Source organism: Perognathus longimembris, chromosome 13 (genome assembly GCF_023159225.1).
Source record: "Perognathus longimembris pacificus isolate PPM17 chromosome 13, ASM2315922v1, whole genome shotgun sequence".
Lineage (NCBI taxonomy): Eukaryota > Metazoa > Chordata > Mammalia > Rodentia > Heteromyidae > Perognathus > Perognathus longimembris.
In genome coordinates, this window is record NC_063173.1 from 9,886,635 (window position 1) to 9,906,772 (window position 20,138).

Here is a 20,138-nt window from a genome sequence, read left to right on the forward strand (position 1 = left end):
TAAAGCTTCAGGTGGTGTCTGGAGATGATAGGTGTCTTTATATAAGATAGTCATTTGGTTTATATTCTCTCTTACTCTATGTCTCTGTTCACTTTAATCATGCACTACTCTTGGATTAAGAAAAGCACACTGTATTAGATCTCTCTTGGGCATTAAATAGTGCAAGTTGATTAGCAACCAACACTTTTTCAGAGATAAAGATTAAATGCCTGATGATGAAGGCATTTAATGCCTACAACAATATGAATTATAAATGAAGCCATATATTATATGACAATTCTCAGCCAGTTTCTTCAAGACACCTTTCCTATGGGTGGTTTTAGTTCTCTCATTTTCATTCTATTTTGGAATTCCAATAAATGGGAATCCTGTACTCACTGTTAGGGCTAACTTTAAACTTAGATTCTTAGAAAATACTGGTATTGGAATAGTGGCAACAACATATCAAATGTTAATTTCATTTACTAATGATTTATCCTGTAGATGATGATTGCTGATACATGAAAGATCTTTCTAAGAAGTCAAGAACAAATTCAGCAGAGAAGCTAGTTAAAGAAGAACATTAGTGATATGATTATTTGTAGTATTTTGGTGCAGCTAGGTTACTTCTCCTAAGACCTTGCACTGATGGTGGAGACAGGGAGATGGGAAGTTGACAAGAGCAAGGATAGGGACAGAGGGATTCCAGCAGAACGTAAGAATAAGAGGTATGGGCCCTGGGCTCTGAGAGGGGGCACATCACAAGGGATTCACAACTTCCAAAGAAGAAGCCACTGTCTCCAGCAGTAATGGTCAGAGAAAGCTTCATAGACAGAAGCTATGCAGGTCCTCGTAATTGATATATTATGATAAAATACTATGATAAAATGATAAAATAGAGGAAGAGGCATTGCCCTCCATGACGGCTAGCAGTAACCAAAGTTCAGACATCTATATGGGATATGCAGAGATAATCAGTAGTCTCATTGACTGTGTGGAGTGGGGTAGAATTCATGTTTTCAGAAGATAGAATTTGGACTGTTTGCCTACTATAAAAATTCTTCCCAGCTACCCCCAACCTATAAGAATCTGCTCTCTTTTTTCATCTGAACAGCTCAATAGTTGTCATACAATGTCTGGAACAATTATCTGGTCTAATTTATTTGATCTGAACAGACAGCTGGTTGGTAGATACAAATGTAACCTATATATGTCTATAATGAATAGATCAATAAATGAATGTACAAAGAAATGCTTATGGCTCCATTTCTGTTTAGTTTCTATCCATAAAATGCTCTATTATTTAATATTTTATATATTTGGTCTTCTTTTCCTAAGTTGAAACAAAGTTTGAATGCAGGGACCATCATGTCTTTAAATCCTCCCCTTAGTTTATTCCTTGCCCTTATTCCTGATCTAACCCCAGCTCTGTTTCTACTTCAGGAAAATATTAAAAGTTAGGTGATATTTGTTCATTAGTTCTTCAGTAATTGCAGAATAAAGAGAATCAACTTGAGCCCAATAGTGATCTCTAAGGAAGATTCAAAGTATAAGGATAGAATAATAAAGCACTAAAGAATGGGACAAAAATGAGGATGAAAATCTACTGTGAAAATAGAGACATTTCTTTTTGTCCATTGGGTCTTTCTTATGGATATTAGAGGAATCCAAAGGAAAAGTTGTAACCTGGGAATGAAGTTTCAAGGCAAGATGTTCAAATAAAGTGGAGCTTAATGAGGCATAGAACTTGGGAAAGTTAGAACAGTACAGATAAACAATCTGATGACTATTTGTGTTACATTATCTGGCAAATAAATTCTGTCTAACGAATCCCATGTAACATTTCCCATGGTCCTGTGTTAGGAATTGTTATCTTGCTCTTACTAGCACTATCTGTGTGTTTCTATGATCACTTTCTCAGTGAATATTTTTTCTCTGGTCTTAAAAAAAAAAAAAAAAACCCTCATGGAAAGGACAGCCTCTCAGCCCCATTTAAACCCACCTTTGATTTAACAGGAGGCTTTTACAAAGAGTTACATGACCACCCAGGTGGGTGGCAAAGTGTCTGCGATGGCTGCTTCCCTCCAGTTCTCACAGAGACAATATTGAACACAGCAGGACATGGCACAGAAGCCTCCAAGCTTTGCCTCCCAATTGAGGTCTTTCTTTCGTTCCATAATCCAGTAACCTGAACTCAGACCTTCAAATTGCTCCTTCTCCTGACACTAACTCAGCTTTACCGGAAGCGTTCCAACTAAGATTAGAGGCATTTTAGTATTGATCAGTAAAAAAATTCAGATTACAATTTAGGGGGGGGGGAGGAGAGAGAGAGAGAGAGAGACAGAGAGGAACAAAACAGATACAAAGCTGCTTTGTATCTGTGGGCTTGTGCAGCCAGCAAGACTGTGTGGAGCAATGTAGCTTGATTTAGAGCTTGCATAAAACATAGGGATGGAGTTGGTGGGTGGCAGAGGCGTCCCAAGAGACTAACAGCTCTCTCTACTTGAATAGAAATTCACAGTTCACTATGGTGTTTTCACCTACATTACCACGCGTGACCTTCACAACAGTTTTACTTATTTACAAGCCAACTCTTGCACTGAGTCTGGAGCAGCACCAGGCAGGAGCTGGGTACATATTTGCTCATACTTGGTGCTCTGCTCTATACAGAGTGGGTGGCCAGGCGTTTTAGGAAAATTAAGGGAATTTTGTCATCCTGACTGCTTGGCATAAGAGCAGCATCGTTAACCTGTAGATGTGAAGAAGCTCACATGGAACTTCACTAAGTTGCCCATCCAAATAAATGAGGCAACGAAGTCCTAAATCAACCGAAGGAAAGGGGACTATAGTGGTGCAAAACTATAAGGAACAGAACAACTGCTCCATGTACCTTTGCATTTGCCATGGGAGGTGTGCTGTCCTGTGTAAATGAATTTGTTGTGAATCTAAATGAGTGTGTGTTGAAGAATCAGACACATAAAACATGGAATTAGGTGAACTGGCTGACTTAAAATTTTACAACAGTCAGCTTTGCTTAATAACTTATACCTACATTTCAATAATACCGACCTAATAGAAATACAAAATGAGAGTCAGCGGATGCAATTGCAAAATTTTATTTCTATCATGAGGCAAGACAACAATCAGAAACTATCCTTCAGTGTTTGTTCTTGCATCTGGAACATTTGAGTTTAGGCTTATTGACCACAGGGTAGATTTCTCCCATTATGGCTTGGTACTTTCCATATCAGAAAACATTGATTTTTTTTCCTTCTACAAGAAATCATAAACTATCAAATACATAATTTTATTTTATTTGGTCAGTTGTGGGATTTGAACTCAGGATCTGAGCACTGCTCCCGAGCTTTATCACTTACGGGTGGCACTATAGAGCCACTTCTGGTTCTCTGGTGGTAAACTGGAGATAGGAGTCTTATAGACTTTCCTGCCCTTGCTGGTTTCGACCTTCTGTCGTCAGATCTCAGCCTCCTGAGAACCTAGGATTACAGGCATGTGCCACTGGTGTCCAGCTCAAATACATGATTTTAAATGAAATGCAAATATGTTTGTGTGTAACTATTCAGTTATCTCCAATCCTCTGTGCATATGAAAGAGAGAGAGAGAGAGAGAGGAGTGTGTGTGTGTGAGAGAGAGATTTGTGACATTTATTTACAGACAAGGATAACAGTCTCACAAAAACCTTTGCCCAGCTACTTCCTCTACCAATTAAGAAAGAGGTAAATGAGAAGATAACTGAGCAAAATCTGAAACAAGTATCATGGAATCTCAGCACTCCTGTTATGCATATTTTGTCTTATACTTTTTACAGGCCAAAGAAGACTGTCAAAATTAACTATTAATAAATATACTATAATCTCAGAAATTAGTGATTTGTGTTGGGTACTGGTGGCTCACATCTGCAATCCTAGGTACTCAGAAGACTGAGATCTGAGGATCACAGTTCAAAGCCAGCCTTGGCAGAAATGTTCCCAAGAGTCTTATTCCTAATTAACAAGCAAAGTGCCAGAGATATAGGCATGGCTTACATGTTAAAGCCAAACTCTTTCAAGAGAAAAAGCCAAGAGAGAAGGCAAGGCTCTGAGTTCAAGCTCCAATATTCACACACACAAAAAGAGGAGCTGGGATTTAAAACTTAAGTAAGAATTTGTCAAGTAGAACACAAATGAGGGTTGGAAAAGATGGAAGAAAGGGGAGAAAAGGGTAGAAAATCCAGGTAGAAACAGAGCATGCCACAGATTGCTGCTGTACAAGAAATCCATGTGTAGGGAAAATGGTGAGATACTTGCAGTGCTGGAGAAGAAAATGTATGTGCCAAAGCAGAGGACATGAAGATCAAGTAAGGCCACGCTTTCCTTTGGGGGAAGGTCTTGAATTCAGAATGTGTGACTTTAAATTTTATCCTAGTTAGCAGAGATCATAAGAGAGTGTGAATTCCAGAATCAAATTGAGTTGTACTCAAATTAAGGATTTACCATTTTCCTTTTCCAAAAACCAAATAAGAAATGAGACAGACCTAGCACTTAACCAGGTGTGTGGTATAAGTACCCAATAAACATGGTGCTTTTATAAGTAACAACAGGATAAAAATACATTTTATGTTAGAGAGATTGCATCACTGAATCTGTTATCATTAGCTTTTGTTTTACTTAGTTATCTGGAATTGATTTTTTAAGAAAAGCAATCATGATGGCAGAATGGGAAAAGCCAAGGCAAAACCCAGTACCTCCCCTCCCCCAGGTTTGTAGGTTTGAACAACAGTGATTCTACCTCACATGTATTGACTGCCTGTTGTCAAGTAGTATGTTACCTGCTGGACTTGCATAATATCACTTGATGTTCGCAGTACCAGCAAGGTAAGTGTTACATTACCTTCATTTTTACCAAATACAGAGATAAAAGAGTCAAAATGATACCCTAGTGGCTGAACCAATTCAGAATCAATTTCCCATCCCTCCCTCCTTCTCTTCCTTCTTTCCTTCTTCCTTCTTTCCTTCCTTCCTTCCTTCCTTCCTTCCTTCTTTCTCTCTTCTTTCTTTCTTTCTTTCTTCTCTTTCTTTCTTTCTTTCTTTCTTTCTTCTTTCTTTCTTTCTTTCTTTCTTTCTTTCTTTCTTTCTCTCTCTCTCTCTCTCTCTTTCTTTCTTCCTTCTTTTCTCCTTTTTGGTGTTGGTACTGGAGCTTGAACTCAGTATGAGCACTGACCCTTAGCCTTTCACTCAAGCCTAGTGCTCTAGCACTGTGTCACATTTCTACTCTGGCTTTTTATTAGTTAATTGGAGATAAGAATCTCATGGACTTTCCTGCATAGGAAGAGTCTGAACATCAATCCTCAATCTCAGTGTTCTGAGTAGCTAGGATTACAGGCATGAGCTCCCAGTGTCCAGCTGAAATTGCTCATTAGTTGTCCTTTAATATTCTTGAGCTTCATTTCTCTCTTTACCATGATAAGGAAAAAGTTCTTGAGAGACCGTAAGACATAGGGAGGAATAGTATTGTGTGTGATACATAGTAGTTACACTCCTTACAGTTATCATTATTTTCTTTATTTTAGATCTTTAGATATAAATCAAAGTATTAATTTGGAATTGATTTTAGAGAGGATGATAGGGAAGTCTAGTGCAGAAATCCTCAAATATTGCTGAGCAACTCACTGGTCTCTTGCACTGGAAGGGCAAACTCTTTCCTTCTTTGAAGCCTGGACATGATAAAAATGTGTCCTTTGACTTTTTAAAGCCCCCACTGAGATTGTTATTATTTGATTTCAACTAGTCTTAATTTTATTTGTCCTAGTGTAAACAATAGTTTATCTGAAGCATAAACTATGGGAAAGACGTTCATATATTTCCTTTTGTGCTGATCTCGGGGCTTGTACTGAAAGCCTCACACTCTAACTTGGTGTTGTTCTGCTCAGTGCTGGAGTTCTACCACTTGAGCTATACCTCCACTTTTGGTTCTTTGCTGGTTAATTGGTTCTCAGATTTGTCTGCCCTGGCTGATTTTGAATTGAAGGCCTCAACCCAGCCTCTTGAATAGCTAGGATTACAGACATGAGTCACCAGTGCCCAGATTACTTATGGATTTTTCTGACTCCTGCAACAGACTATAAACATTCAAGTGTATTAGTCATATTTTGTTTATCCATTTGTCTATAGCGTCTTTCAGATCCTTTGCTCATAGTAGTTGCTTAATAGATGAGATTTATAAGAAATTAATTAATGAATGGCAGTTGAAACGGTTCTAATGTAGACATATTTCAGTTCTGAAATCGTTTGAAACTAACAATGACTATCTTAAGCCCCACTGTTACTAGATCAAGATTTCCTTCAGCATTTATGCCCATTAGGATAGATTCTGCCTATGGAAGTTCATATTTTACAGAACTGCTATGGTGTACTACTTACAGTAAAATCTCCCTTCTGTTAAAAATGTCTCACATCACCCTGTTTTCTTCTTATGCCAGTCAGGACTTCGCCCTACCAGTTTCTTTGGATGAAAGGATCCCTTCCTCAAGGAGAGACTTGAAGAACGAGATCCTTCGCGGAGTGATCACTGAGTATTCCCAACAGGAGTCATTATTGGCCTCTTAGTGAATCAGCCAATCAGAAGGCTTATGTAATTTCCCGTTCATATAGTGCCTCCCTGTTTAAGGCAACTTGACTTCTCCACCATGAGAACAGGGAGCTATGCTGACACACCTTCAGCCTACCCAGTGTGAAAGTAGGAAAGAATGAAGATTTACACTGCATCCAGACAGAAGAAATAGGTTCATGGAAAGGAAAAGCAGCAATCTATTTCAGGCAGCTAGAGTGTCATGAGTACATGAAATGTGCTCGTTCCTTTCCCAGTGTGTGGGAGTAGGAAGGGGGGCAGAAGTTTAAGGTACAGAGAAGTGTGAAAGTAGCATCATAGCCCTTTGCTCTCTAGTGATGACAGCAGAGTAAACTTTTCTCTCCACGGACAGGCAGCTCTGGAGAATCAGCCTGGACATGAATTCATCAGGTCCTGCTCGCTCTTCAATTCCATCATAGAGAACATAGGCACTAAGAGCTGCAGCAGCTAAATTGATTTTTATTTCTTTCTTTTAGTGCCAGTTATAGGGCTGGAATAGGCACTCTTAATAGCTTGCTTGCTTGCTCATAGCAAGCAATCTACAACTTGAGTCATGCTACCAACTCAGACTTTTGTTGGTTAGAGACAGTGTTGTACAAATTTTTGTGCCTGGCTGGCTTCAAATTGCAATCCTCCAGGACTCAGTCTCCTGAGTAGCCACTGGTGCCCAGCCGTTTTGGTTTGTCTGTGGTTATTTGAGCTTTCCTCAGACATTCCCTGAGGCTCAGTGTTCAGTGAAGGCCATAAACCAGCTCATATCTGCACAGGAATGACTATATATGTGGAAAATAACTGGAAAGATGAAGGGAGGAGTAGAAAGAATGCCTTATCAACTGATAGGAAAAAAAATCTCCTGGAAATAGAAATGTGGCTCAAAGTGGTAGAGCACTAGTCTTGAGCACAAAAGCCCAGGCCCTGAGTTCAAATCCGAATAAAAGAATATATATGTGTGTATATATATATAATTATACACACATACATATATATCTATAACCATGTTCCGGTGGCTCATGCCTGTAATTCTAGCTACTCAGGAGGTTGAGATCTGAGGACTGTGGTTTGAAGTCAGCCTTGGCAGGAAAATCAGTCCATGAGACTCATGTCTCCAATAAACTACTTAGAAAAATCCAGAAGTGATGCTGTGGCTCAAGTGGTAGAACACTAGTCTTGAGCACAAAGAGGCTCAGGGACAGCCTCGGCAAAAAGCAAAATCAACAACAAACAAAACATCTGTGCATAGTTATACACTTCTCCGCCTTTCAACTCCAGACTTAGAAAATTAGGATTGAACTATTCTGTTTCCTTAGAAACTGCTATTACGAATGAAATTTGTTTCCAACTTGGAAAATTTTTCTCTTAATGTTCCTTTTGAACTAATTCTCCTGTATAAATACTATATGTATGTATGTATGTATGTATTGAAGTGATCAAATATAAAGTTGGAGAAAAATGATGCAAAGTTCTTGTGAATTTTGATCTGTATTTTTGTCTCCTTGCCTTTTTTTTTGACCCAAGACAAATTTTCCTTCCTTCCTTCCTTCCTTCCTTCCTTCCTTCCTTCCTTCCTTCCTTCCTTCCTTCCTTCCTTCCTTCCTTCTCTTTCCCCTCCTCCCTATTTCCTTCCTTCCTTGATTGTTTTATACTGTCTTTAAGTAGTTGTACAAAGGGTTTCAATTCAACATGTCAGTTAGCGAGAGCAATGCATTTTGATCAGTGTCACCATTTCCTCAGCTTTCTTAAAGCTCCAAAGGACTTTTCTTTCTAGGTTTCTCTTTCTCCTCTCTCTCTCTCTCTCTCTCTCTCTCTCTCTCTCTCTCTCTCTGTCTCCAGGACCTCCCTTTCTTTGTCAGTTTCAATTTATAAGTAAAAAATAAGAAGAGAAGTTAGAAGAAAAAATGATTTATTCTCAATTAATTATGCTAATCTGTGGAGCCCAGGGCATTACGTCAACAAAACTCCCTTACTGTAGTTCATACTACTCTCACCACCCTCTCCACACACACATATCCGTGTAAACAGCCTTACTATTTACCTTGGCAGTATCCAAACAAATGGAAAACAAACATCACATGGAATCTTACTGATACAGAAAAACCTGGACCATCCCTGGAGTCTGTATAAAATTGGCCCCCACTGAAAATCTAGATCTGACCCGAAGAGCTTGGGTCTAGATTGGGTATTTGATCTACAGTTCCCTTTCCCTCTTTGCTTCACCCTCAGTGAACCCCCAGCTGTGAGCAAATCTGATCTCTGAATCGATCAGATCTGAAAGGTCATCACATCAAACAATATCTCCTAAGAACACTGCATCTTTTGGACCTAAGGCTTGTGACAAACAGTTCCATGGTATTTCATAGACAAATAGACTATTCCAGAATAGACATTCAGAAATTGTCTAAATTGCAATGACAGACTTTGAACATCTATGTCCATATTTGATGGGCAGCTCCAGTGTTAGACTTTAACTTGGAAGTCATTTTGGTAGAATCTCGAGACCCACATTTGAAGCAGCGCCTTTGGCCTTGCTCATCTGTTGAGTCTTAAACAAAATGGCCCATTTAGACCCACCTTCCTGACAGAGATTCACGCTAGCTGTATAAAAGGGCTGTAAAATGAAGGATATGCATGTACGCACACATTGCTCAGAAGATCGTGGGTGAAGTTGGCCAACCTCATGGCCAGGACTGCTGTAAATCATCCCTGAGATTGCACAGTGAATAGTTTTGAGAAACATTTGCACAGACCAAAGTGTGAATATTTCACAAACAACTGCACAATAGAATGTCCCTGGAAAGAGTGAATCACTACTTTGAAATGGGAAGTAGCCCACCACTGAGGAAGCAAACACAACTTTTGAAGGGGAAATTCCAATGAGAGCATGTTCTGGTTATCTGGCTGTGCTTCAAGTGAAGTTCTTTGCATGTGTACACTTGCAATTACATATTAGATTCATTGTATTTCCTCCTTTTTCCAATAGGGACTGCTCTGCCGCCTTAGCTCTCCATGAATCTTTACCACGGCTGAATTAGGGAAGTGACACAACCAATTAGAAGTGGAGAGTCTGGCTCTCACTGTGTGATTTCTCAGCATACGGCATCTCCAGCCTTCTGGAACTCTTGGTGACAATTCAAATTGTCTTTGTCTCTAGAGCCCTTTTCTTGAAATCCAATCCCATGCAAGAAAAGCACGTTCATTTCATGCAACACAGCTCATTTGAGGCTTAAAGTTCCAAATACCCCAGCTAACCACCCAGTTGGGAAGTGCCTAGTACGACAGAACATGCAGAGCGCAGCGACAACGAAGGAAAGGAGCTGCAAAGGTGTAGTAGCTAGAGGAGGGTCAGCCTTGCTGAATTCCATGCAAGAAAACGCCATTGCCTCTGTAATCCACTGGTTTGGCATGAATTTTGCCCTTGCCTATGAAATGTGGTTATACATTCAAAGTAAGTCAGGTTAATTTCCAAGCTTGTCTAGGCCTAGAAGCTGTACCGTTCCCCCCAAAAGGCAACAATGCCCTTAAAACCCAGTCCTAAGCTTTGGCATTTGTTTTCTTAATTGAGGGCATAGTTCTGAAACGTGAAATTCCTCCAGTCTCTTCCACTTTGCAAACTCCAGAACCATTGGATGGATCGGTTAAAATCCAAGGAGAACTGACTGTTAGCGACGGCTTCAGACATGCAAAGCGCACAACCCTGAGAAACAGCAGCGTCTGGGACAGGAGGCTCCCATTACTTCACATGACGAGGACATCCATTTTCTTTTTTTTTTTTTTTGTTCTTTTTGCAAATAAAACACACACAGAAAACCAGTGGTGACCTGGGGTGGACACCCCACGTGGGAAGTGGAGTTGAGCAAGGGCCCAGAGTGGGAGCCACCTGTTCCTCTCGCTTGCAGACATGGATTTCACACCACCTCAGGCCACGCACAGTTTGCTTACCTGCTCATGGTTGCTCTCCCACCATTCCCCACACTCCCTTTGGGGGTGAAACACTCTATTTCCGACTTGTGCTGGGCCAGTCTCCTGTCTTTGTACCTGGTGAGCACGAACAAGGACAGGAGCAAAGAAAAAGACGTGATTGTGTGCTTCACTGGCAGCTGGGGAAGAGCCTGGACTGTGGTTGGGACACAGGAATCCTCCCACCAAGTTAACAGCTGCCTCGTGGCACCTACTAGACGAGCATGATGGAAGAGGAGGAACAGTTGGCATGATTCTGTTATTTCTTTGTGAAACCCTACATAATCTGCGTTTATACATCGAGATGAATCTAATAATCAATAATAAAAGGAATGCTATTTCTAGCATCCAACAAAAGATGATATCAGACAATAAGTTAGAATGGATTTAGTGCAAACACTGCCCTAGAGCTTTATTGAAATAGAATCCTTTCAGTCCTGTCACAGAAGCTCTGCTATTTTTAGTCCCATGTTTCTGATATAGAAATCTAAGATTATAAAGATTAAGTACATTAACCAAAGACAGTTCTTTGTTGATCTGGGTTTTGAACACAGGAAGTCAGAGCTCAGAAAGCATACTTGACCCATTATAATAATTGCCTTCTCTTATTAATTTTAAGTTTTAAGCTAAATATTACTATTAGTTAACCTTTGTTGAAGCACTGTATCTATATATTAGATACCATCAGTACTAAAAGACAACAAAACACATTTCTTGAATATGAGAGATTGCATAGCCACTACTGTGGAGTTTGATAGGATTGGGTCACCTACATTTTCAAGTGTGCCACAAATGTGTGTGTGTGTCTGTGTCAGAAATGGCCTTCATCTCTCTTAAAATGTTCTAGACATTTCATCATAAAGGAGTACTGAGATTCTCCACATCAGTTTATTACAAGATACATCAAGATAAGCCCTTAGGTTTCAATGAGATTTTTCTTTTTTTTGAGGGTCATTGTATTTTTATTTATATATATATATATATATATATATATATATATATATATATATTTTTGCCAGTCCTGGGGCTTGGACTCAGGGTCTGAGCACTGTCCCTGGCTTCTTTTTGCTCAAGGTTAGCACTCTGCCACTTGAGCCACAGCACCACTTCTGGCTGTTTTCTGTATATGTGGTGCTGAGGAATTGAACCCAGGGCTTCACGTATATGAGACAAGCACTCTTGCCACTAGGCCATATCCCCAGCCCCTTTTCTTTTTTTTTGAGACACCATGCTTTTTCAGAATTAATCTCTCTTATTCATTGCTTTCAAATCTATAGAGTAGGTAAAATGTATTGTTATTCCCATTTTCAAAATGAGAAGACTAAGACATGCTTAAATAATTTCATCAAAGTTGTTAGTACAGAAAAACTGTTAGTCTGCCTGCCCTCCCTCCCTCCTTCCCTCTCTCCCTCCCCCTTTCTTCCTTCCTTAATTCTTTCCTTCATTCCCTCCTTTCTTCCTTTCTTCCCATAGTGAAGACTGAATTCAGATCTAGGAAAGTGCTTTACAACTTGAGCTACACACCCAGTCCTAATAGCCATTAGGTCTTACAGGGACCCAAGAACTGAAATTTTATTACTTTTTCCTTCATAAAACTGGACACAGTTCTATATCATCCATGTCCCTAGTGTTCAGTAGGCAAAGATGAAGTGACAATTGTAAAACTTGCTGAATCCAATATATTCATATTATTATATCAGAGGTAACACAAAAGGTAAGAAAATCAAGATAATTATTGGTCCTGTGACAAAGACCTTCTTAATTTGTTTCCACTTATCACACATTAGTAGCTAGTAATTAAATGAAAATGCGCCATTACATCAAACTTAATGGAAGTAATGAATCAAGTCATCCTGTGAATGTTGATTGAGCATCTAATAAGTTCTAGGCAATGAGCTTTGTTCTTTAGCTATAGAAATAAATCATCTATAAGTTCTTGCCTTGGCAAGCTTACAGAGTAGTGGGAAAAGAAAAGGCAGAAGAAACATACTGTAGATGTAGATCATAAAGAAGACAGGAAAAGAAATTGAGGACTGTAGTAAAAGAAGTAAAGCATCAGACTAGCCTGAGAAGGCTTTGTTTTACCAAAGAAAATACTTGAGTAGAGAATTCCTTGCAAGGTACTAACCATTGAAGGGCACTCTGTATGTCAGTACAAAAAGTTATGTTCTTATTTGTAAATAAGATTGTGCAACCAAAAAATCAGCCCTTTAGCTTAAATTAACAATAGAATAATAAATTATTAGTGGTCATTTAAGTTTTTACAATGGGATCCTTGCCATATTCTGGAATATCTTCATTAAGTTAATCACCAACTCATTATTTAAACTTTTCAAAATCAAATTAAAATATTTTTTACAAACTCTCTCATTCACACACACGCATACACACACAAACACACACACACACACTTGTTACCTCACTTTCTAGCTCTTGCCAGCCTCCTTCTCTCTCTCTCTCTCTCTCTCTGTGTCTTTCTCTGTCTCTCTCCCTCCCTCCTTCCCTCCCTCCCACAGACTGGGTAGTGATCTGAATGAATAAATAATGAAATATATTGTATATAATATTCTATTATATTAAAGACCAATCTCTTTTGATAATAACATTAACCAAATACAAACAAACCAAACTTCAAGCAAAACAATAATAATGAAATTTATTTTACTAGAGCAAGAGATACCTACCAGGTTTTGAAACTTTCAAGTAGTTCTTGTATTCAATTTAAAGTGAATATGACATTTACTATAGACTGGAAAGCTCATTTTTGCTTTTAGCAGGACTCCCTTTTTGCTTGCCTATAACTGAAATTGCAGCATTATTTTATCTACCAGATACTTAGATGTTAATTTGATTTATTCATTCAGTTATTCATTATCCCATTCAGCAATAATGTGCTACTCAAAGTAACAAATAATGCTTCAATAGTTCCTGCAGCAGATGTATAATTCCTTCTAGTTGAGCTTATTTCAAAAGCAGAAATGTTGGTTAAACATAATTTAAGCTTTGCAGACATTATAGTTTTAAAATATCAATTAAAATTTCATTTAACTTTTTTGTAATAAATTATAGCTTTTAAACACTTACTAAAACATCTACACAAACACATATGCAGACTTTGACAACACCAGTCTGTATCCTTTATAACTAGTAGCTCACAGCTAGTGGCAAAAAATTTAATAGAAATGATTACACTAGTAAACACAAAATGTTGAGTGTGCCATGCTTGTTTCTGTAAATTACCATCACTTCTTAATACCTCCTTCCACAGATGCCATTTTTTTCTCACTCAGAAGGGACAGATGTTAAAGATTAGGGTGAATAAGCCCCAGCTCACACAGTTTATGAAGAGAAAACCTAGAAACCAAATTTCTTTGATTCTAAAAGTTTTATGATTTCCATTAAATTTCTTTCCAAGTAACATTAGCAGATTTAGAATGCAAACTACAAAAGCTGATCCTTGTCCTTGTTTTCTTCTTGATTTCCATTTCACAAATGAGTAGCAGACTTAACAGGAAGTCTAGAAGTAGGACTCTCAAATTTGTTTCCTCTTTTGGGTCTATCATGCTTTTATTCTACAGCTTTCAAGACAATTTACTAAATACCCTCTGAGCTGTTAATTGTGGTAAGGTGCCCATGGGTAATACTGCCACTGGTAGAGCCATCCGTGGAGAAAGGGATCGTGAAATGCAAATGAATAATTCCAAACAATATGGAAAGCTTTATTGCAGGAAAAAATGAAATTAACCCAAATTAGCAGGGCATAGAAAACTTTAGTGAGGTAAACCGCTTCTAAGATACATCTTAAAAGTTGAGAAGGACACCATGGAAAAATAGGTGGATGGGGAAAAGAAATCAAGAGTAAACACTTAGGGTCAGAAAGTGTTGTGTACGAGAAAGTGATGGTTAGTATTTTAAGTGTAAATTAAGAGCAGGTAAAAAGGAATGCAGTTGGAAAGGTATACACAAATGCCTATAGCTTATGAAATGCCAGTGGTCAATCTATAAGCTAGAATGAAACATGGGCAAGGCTGTCTGTCATTTGTATAAAATACAATGTGCACATGGAAACAAAGCATTACATGCAATCGTGCCTATAAGAGGGAATGATACAATGTCTAGTCTAAGCATAGTAGTGATATAGATTAAATACAGTTTCAGAGAGTAGGACTCACTTGGTGGCCCCCACTTACTGTCTTGTTTGGTAGACTTAACTGAATTAACAAAACACAGGAGTATTTTTCACGGAGAAATACACAATGTCATTTTGGAGAACTGGGTGCATTGTTCTGCTGGGCCATGCAGGTGGCATGCTCAGTAGACACTGGGACTTAAGTACTGGGCACTGGAAGGCTAATGGCAGGGAGTCATTAACCTGCAGACAGGAGCAAATTCAGTGAGAACAGTTCAAAATGCTCAGAGAAAACAGGTAGACTTGCTCATTGCACTAATTCGAAATGTTTTACAATGATGTATGCAAGTATTCTTTCAGAATATTTACAAAGTGCCTAGCATATGTTAAACATCAAGTTGAGAAGCTCTTTATGTGATGCTTTTCTTATGAAATCTAGTCTTCTAGACTACGCTCCATAAAGCTTTGACTTGTTTATAGGTCAAAAGTTTGTTATGTAACAGTCTCAAAAAAGTTTAAATAGGTTTCAGAATAACTTTTTCTTCTGAGAGAAGGGACTACTTTGGTTACAAAATTCTAAGCTCCTCCCTATTCAAGTACCATAGTACCCATAGTACCTGGTGAATCTAAAAGATGTAGAGTATAAATCATTCAGCATTGAAAATCAAATACAATTTCTCTATATTTTGTAAGATTCCATCAGAAAACTCTTATTCTCTATCATTATGTACTGAATATTGGTTTCATGAAATTTTTATGTTGTCTGCGTACTGAATATTGGTTTTATGAAATTTTTATGTTGTCTGTGTAATCCACTCTGGATAAATCAACTCAAAATGAGGTGAAAGAATAGAAGAAAAATGAAAATACTCAAACAACAAACATGTATAGTAAGTGACATAGTAAGTATTAGGTGAATAATTTCTGAAGCTGAAAGGAAAAAAGAGACTTGGATGATAAAACTATCCTTTATGCCAGGGAAATGTGAGGTAGGAAGTTTGGCCAAGAATAGGATGGCTAGCAGGCTTTAGAAGCCAGTTATTGGAGTTGGGGAAAATGGAGTCTTGCTCTTTATATAAGTACCAAAAACTGAAGCAGAAGTTGGTGAGGGCCTAAGTTAATTTCCCTATGAATGCTATAAATATTTAAAAATGAAATTAAAATACAGAAGGAAATCTACACATCATGAGTCTCCAAGGAGTTAGAGCTTTAGTGTTTCTATATGTACAAGAGAACAGAAGTAGTTCATCACCACTCCTATGCCACTTGTGTATGAAGACTTAACAGCGACCCTTGAGGTGATTACAGTGGAAGGAATGTCCTAGAAGACAGATAGACTTACCTAAAACACTCCCAAACTCTTTTCCATTCTGTATCATTCTATATGGCAAAAACAATAACATATACTCCCAGAGGTGTAGAAGGCACAACATTTATTCAATTTATTCTTTCATGGCTCAAAATATTCCAAAAAGAATAACATGATCTAAAATGGTTTTGTAAGTAAGATAGATAGAAAGGGTAGCATATTATTCCTCCTCCTCCTCCTCCTCCTCCTCCTCCTCCTCCTCCTCCTCCTCCTCCTCCTCCTCCTCCTCCTCCTCCTCCTCCTTCTCCTTCTTCTCCTTCTCCTTCTTCTTCTTGTTCGTCTTCTCCTTGTCCTTCTTCTTGTTCATCTTCTCCTCGTCCTCCTTCTCATTCTCCCCTCCTCCTCCTCCTCCTCTTCCTCCTCCTCCTCTTCCTCCTCCTCCTCCTCCTCCTCCTTCCCTCTCCTCCTCCTCTCCTCCTCCTTGTGCATGCTAAGTGTGTTCTCTACCACCAAGCTCTACTCCTAGTATTATCATATATATTTATGTATCAATTTTAACAACTCAATGTGGAAATGGTACAAACGATGCAGAGGAAAAAGTTAAGAGCAATGAGAGGTGTGTTTTTTAACCTTTTTTCTTTGTTTCAAACAAGACAAGTGTGACTGGAAAAAAATGATAGGAAGAAAAAGACTTTTTATTGGCTAATTTCAGGTTTCTTTGTAGAGGTATGAGCTGTAATAAATGCCTCGTCCGATGTGCAGATAAAAACAGATGAAAAATAATGATGGTCCATTAGCGTGTATATATCGGACTAATCAGCCATAGTTTACGACGTCCCGACAAATATGGGCGACTGAAGGAAATGCTGTAAGAGTATCTGATGTGTAGTGCATAGATAGGAATAAGCCAGTGGAAATTTGGATAATTAGACACACCAAAAGATTAATGTTATTGAGTGAAACCATTCAAGGAAATTATAAGCCAGTCATTCAGTGTCATAGAAAAAAAAATCCCATAAGGAATTTTTGCCACAATATTGCAGAAAGAAAAGAAGAATTTTACATTCAACTTCAGCATGAACCCAACAGCTCAGAGAATCAAAGAAATTGTCAGAATGTATAAATCATTAATTATAAATCTTACAATATATAAGGCTGGAACATTCTCTAAATGAGTGCTCGGTCAGTGAGGAAATGAAGAAGAGAGTGGAAGAAGCAGCCCAAACCCCAAGGACATACTACACAATTCAGAAGCGGGAGGGCAGGAATGGGTAGAGGAGGGATGGGTGAGATTGTTGAAAGGAGTGACAGTGAGCAAGAAACATTGTAATCATAAATTGCTTCGTTAAATGACAACTCTTTTGTACAACTACTTGAAGATAATAATAAAAAGAATGAACAGCGAGTTACGTGAGGGCTTACCAAATCTCCAAGGGGCTTTGTCGTTATTGTTTGTGGTAGTTGGGATTGAACCCAGTGCTTCATCATGGTAGGAGAGCCCTCTACTCCTGAGCTACATCTTTGTCCTTTTGTTAATAATAAGTCCAAGCAATTTATTATACACTTCAATGGAAGGCACTAAGGAACAGGGAAAAGATGTGAAAAAAAAGTTTAAACAAAAGAATTACTCATGAAGGGTTTTGAGAGAAAACAACTGTAGAAAACAAAGAGAAAAGAAGAAGTCTTTGCTTTAACTTCACCATCATTCAGGGGATGATTGAAGCACCTTCCTTCAAAAGATGCCCAGAATCTGTTATTTGTCATAGTCTCCTGTACTCACTACCATGGTTCAAATGATTACTAGTACTTAAATTGTAAGTGCTCCCTAAACTGAGAGCACTTTGTCCTGTCCTTCTTAACCTTCCACTAACTCTGAAGAGCTCAACCCAATCCACACTCTACAAAACAAGCAGAATAGTCAGGAGATGGTGGCTCACACCTGTGATCCTAGATAGACAAGAGGCTGAGATCTGAGAATCATGGTTCAAAGCAAGAAAGTCCATGAGACTCATCTCCAATTAACCACCAAAACCAGAAGGGGAGCTGTAGCTCCAATGGTAGAGTGTAGCTTTGAGGTAAAAAAAAAACAAACAAACACAAAAATCTCCTGGACAGCTCCCAGACACTGAGTTCAAATCTTATGAATGCCAAAATAAAAAAAGCAGAGTAACTCTGTCAAAATTTCAATCTTTACCTATCATCTTTCCCCTTAATATTCTCAGTTGCCTAGCATGTAGATGGATTATGAATCTGTTATAATGGTTTGTATAGCCCTGCATGGTCTCTCTCTCTCTCTTCTCCTGTTAACTCTATGATCTTATCATTCATTTTTTCTTCCTTGACCACACTTCCTGACTTTTATTTACTGTAGCTAAAAGATACCAACATCCTAATAACATAGTAACTTTGCTTTGGCCAAATAGTCTCAACCTACTCTTTTCATATCTTTACCCAGATGTAACTTTCTCAATGATTTTTTTCCCATGAATCTGCTCAATGTGGTCATTTCCTCCTCTTATTTGTAATTTATTTATTAATTAAACAAAATTTTTTTGACAAGGTGTTGTGCAAAAAGGGTATAGTTACATAGTAGGGCAGTGTGTACATTTCTTGTGATATCTTACACCATGTTTTTCTTTCCCTTCCCTAGGTCAGATAGACATATATACAATACACAATGTACCAAGAACATATACAGTAGCCATGTGGCATATGCCAAAGGAAATTCACCTAGGTCTTTAAATGTATTGTCGACAATAGACAATATGTCAACAATAGTCTTATATGAACATACATATATAGTTTTTGAGCTATTGTATTCCACTGAGAGGTCAATTTTTGACCTTTATATGTTGAGTAGTTGTTTGGTTTTAGTTACATAATGTTGGGTCGCTGCCCCAATCCTGAGGGAAATACCATTTGACAAGAAGTTTTTGGTTTCACAGACCTGGTCTCTACTGTCTCCCCGTCACCCCATCTTAACAGTCAGGGGGTTCATGCCCCTTTGTTTTCTGTGTTCTAGGCTTGTCTCGCTCAACATTATTTGTTCAAGTGCTGACCATTTCCCTGCGAATAACAATATTTCACTATTCCTAATCGCTATGTAGTATTCCATTGTATATAGGTACCACATTTTTTTGATCCATTCATCTGTGGAGGGGCATCTGGGTTGATTTCATATTTTGGCTATTGTGAATAGTGCAGCAACAAACATGGAAGTGCAAATGTCTTTTTGAAATCTCGGGGCCTGCTGTTCAGCATAGATGCCTAGAAGTGGTATGGCTGGGTCATATGGTAGGTCTATATTGAGCTTTTTTTTTTTTTTTTTTGGCCAGTCCTAGGCCTTGGACCTCAGGGCCTGAGCACTGTCCTTGGCTTCTTCCCGCTCAAGGCTAGCACTCTGCCACTTGAGCCACAGCACCGCTTCTGGCCGTTTTCTGTATATGTGGTGCTGGGGAATCGAACCTAGGGCCTCGTGTATCTGAGGCAGGCACTCTTGCCACTAGGCTATATCCCCAGCCCCTATATTGAGCTTTTTGAGAAACCTCCATACTGTTCTCCAAAGTGGTTGTACTAATTTGCACTCCCACCAACAATGGAAAAGGGTTCCTCTTTCCCCGCACCCCCTCCAGCATTTGTTGTTGCCTGAGTTCAGAGTATAGGCCATTCTAATTGGGGTGAGGTAGTATCTCAGGTTGTTTTTATTTGCATTTCCTTTACTACCAGGGATGTTGAACATTTCCTCATATGTATCTTTGCCATTTTTATCTCTTCTCTTGTGAAGTCTCTCTTTAGCTCCTTTGCCCATTTCCTAATTGGTTTACTGGGCTTGGAGGGGCTTAATTTTTTGAGTTCTCTGTAGATGACAGATATCAGGCCTTTGTCTGTTGCTGTGCTGGTAAAGATCCTTTCCCATATGGTTGGCTGTCTTTCTATTTTGGTGGCTATGTCCGTAGCTGTGCAGAAACTTTTTAATTTGTAGTAGTCCCATTTGTCAAGTCTTTCTCCTATTTGTTGTGCCCCTGGGACTATATTCAGGAAGTTCCTTCCTGTGCCTATAAGTTCTAGCGTCTTTCCTACTCTGTCCTTCAGTAGTTTCAAGGATTCAGGTCTGATGTTGAGGTCCTTGATCCATTTTGA

General features: G+C 38.7%; 1 protein-coding gene across 2 annotated transcripts in view; it reads right to left on the reverse strand.

The window, feature by feature from the left end:
- Positions 1 to 20,138, reverse strand: part of Grm5 (glutamate metabotropic receptor 5) — a 398,805-nt gene that overhangs the window by 4,644 nt on the left and 374,023 nt on the right. The window contains exon 8 of one of the 2 annotated variants that reach the window (XM_048359890.1): positions 10,543 to 10,638. The exons of the other annotated variant lie outside the window; for it this stretch is intronic. Coding sequence (XP_048215847.1) covers positions 10,543 to 10,638 — 96 coding nt within the window. The remainder of the gene's footprint in view (positions 1 to 10,542; positions 10,639 to 20,138) is intronic. 2 annotated transcript variants of the gene reach the window in all.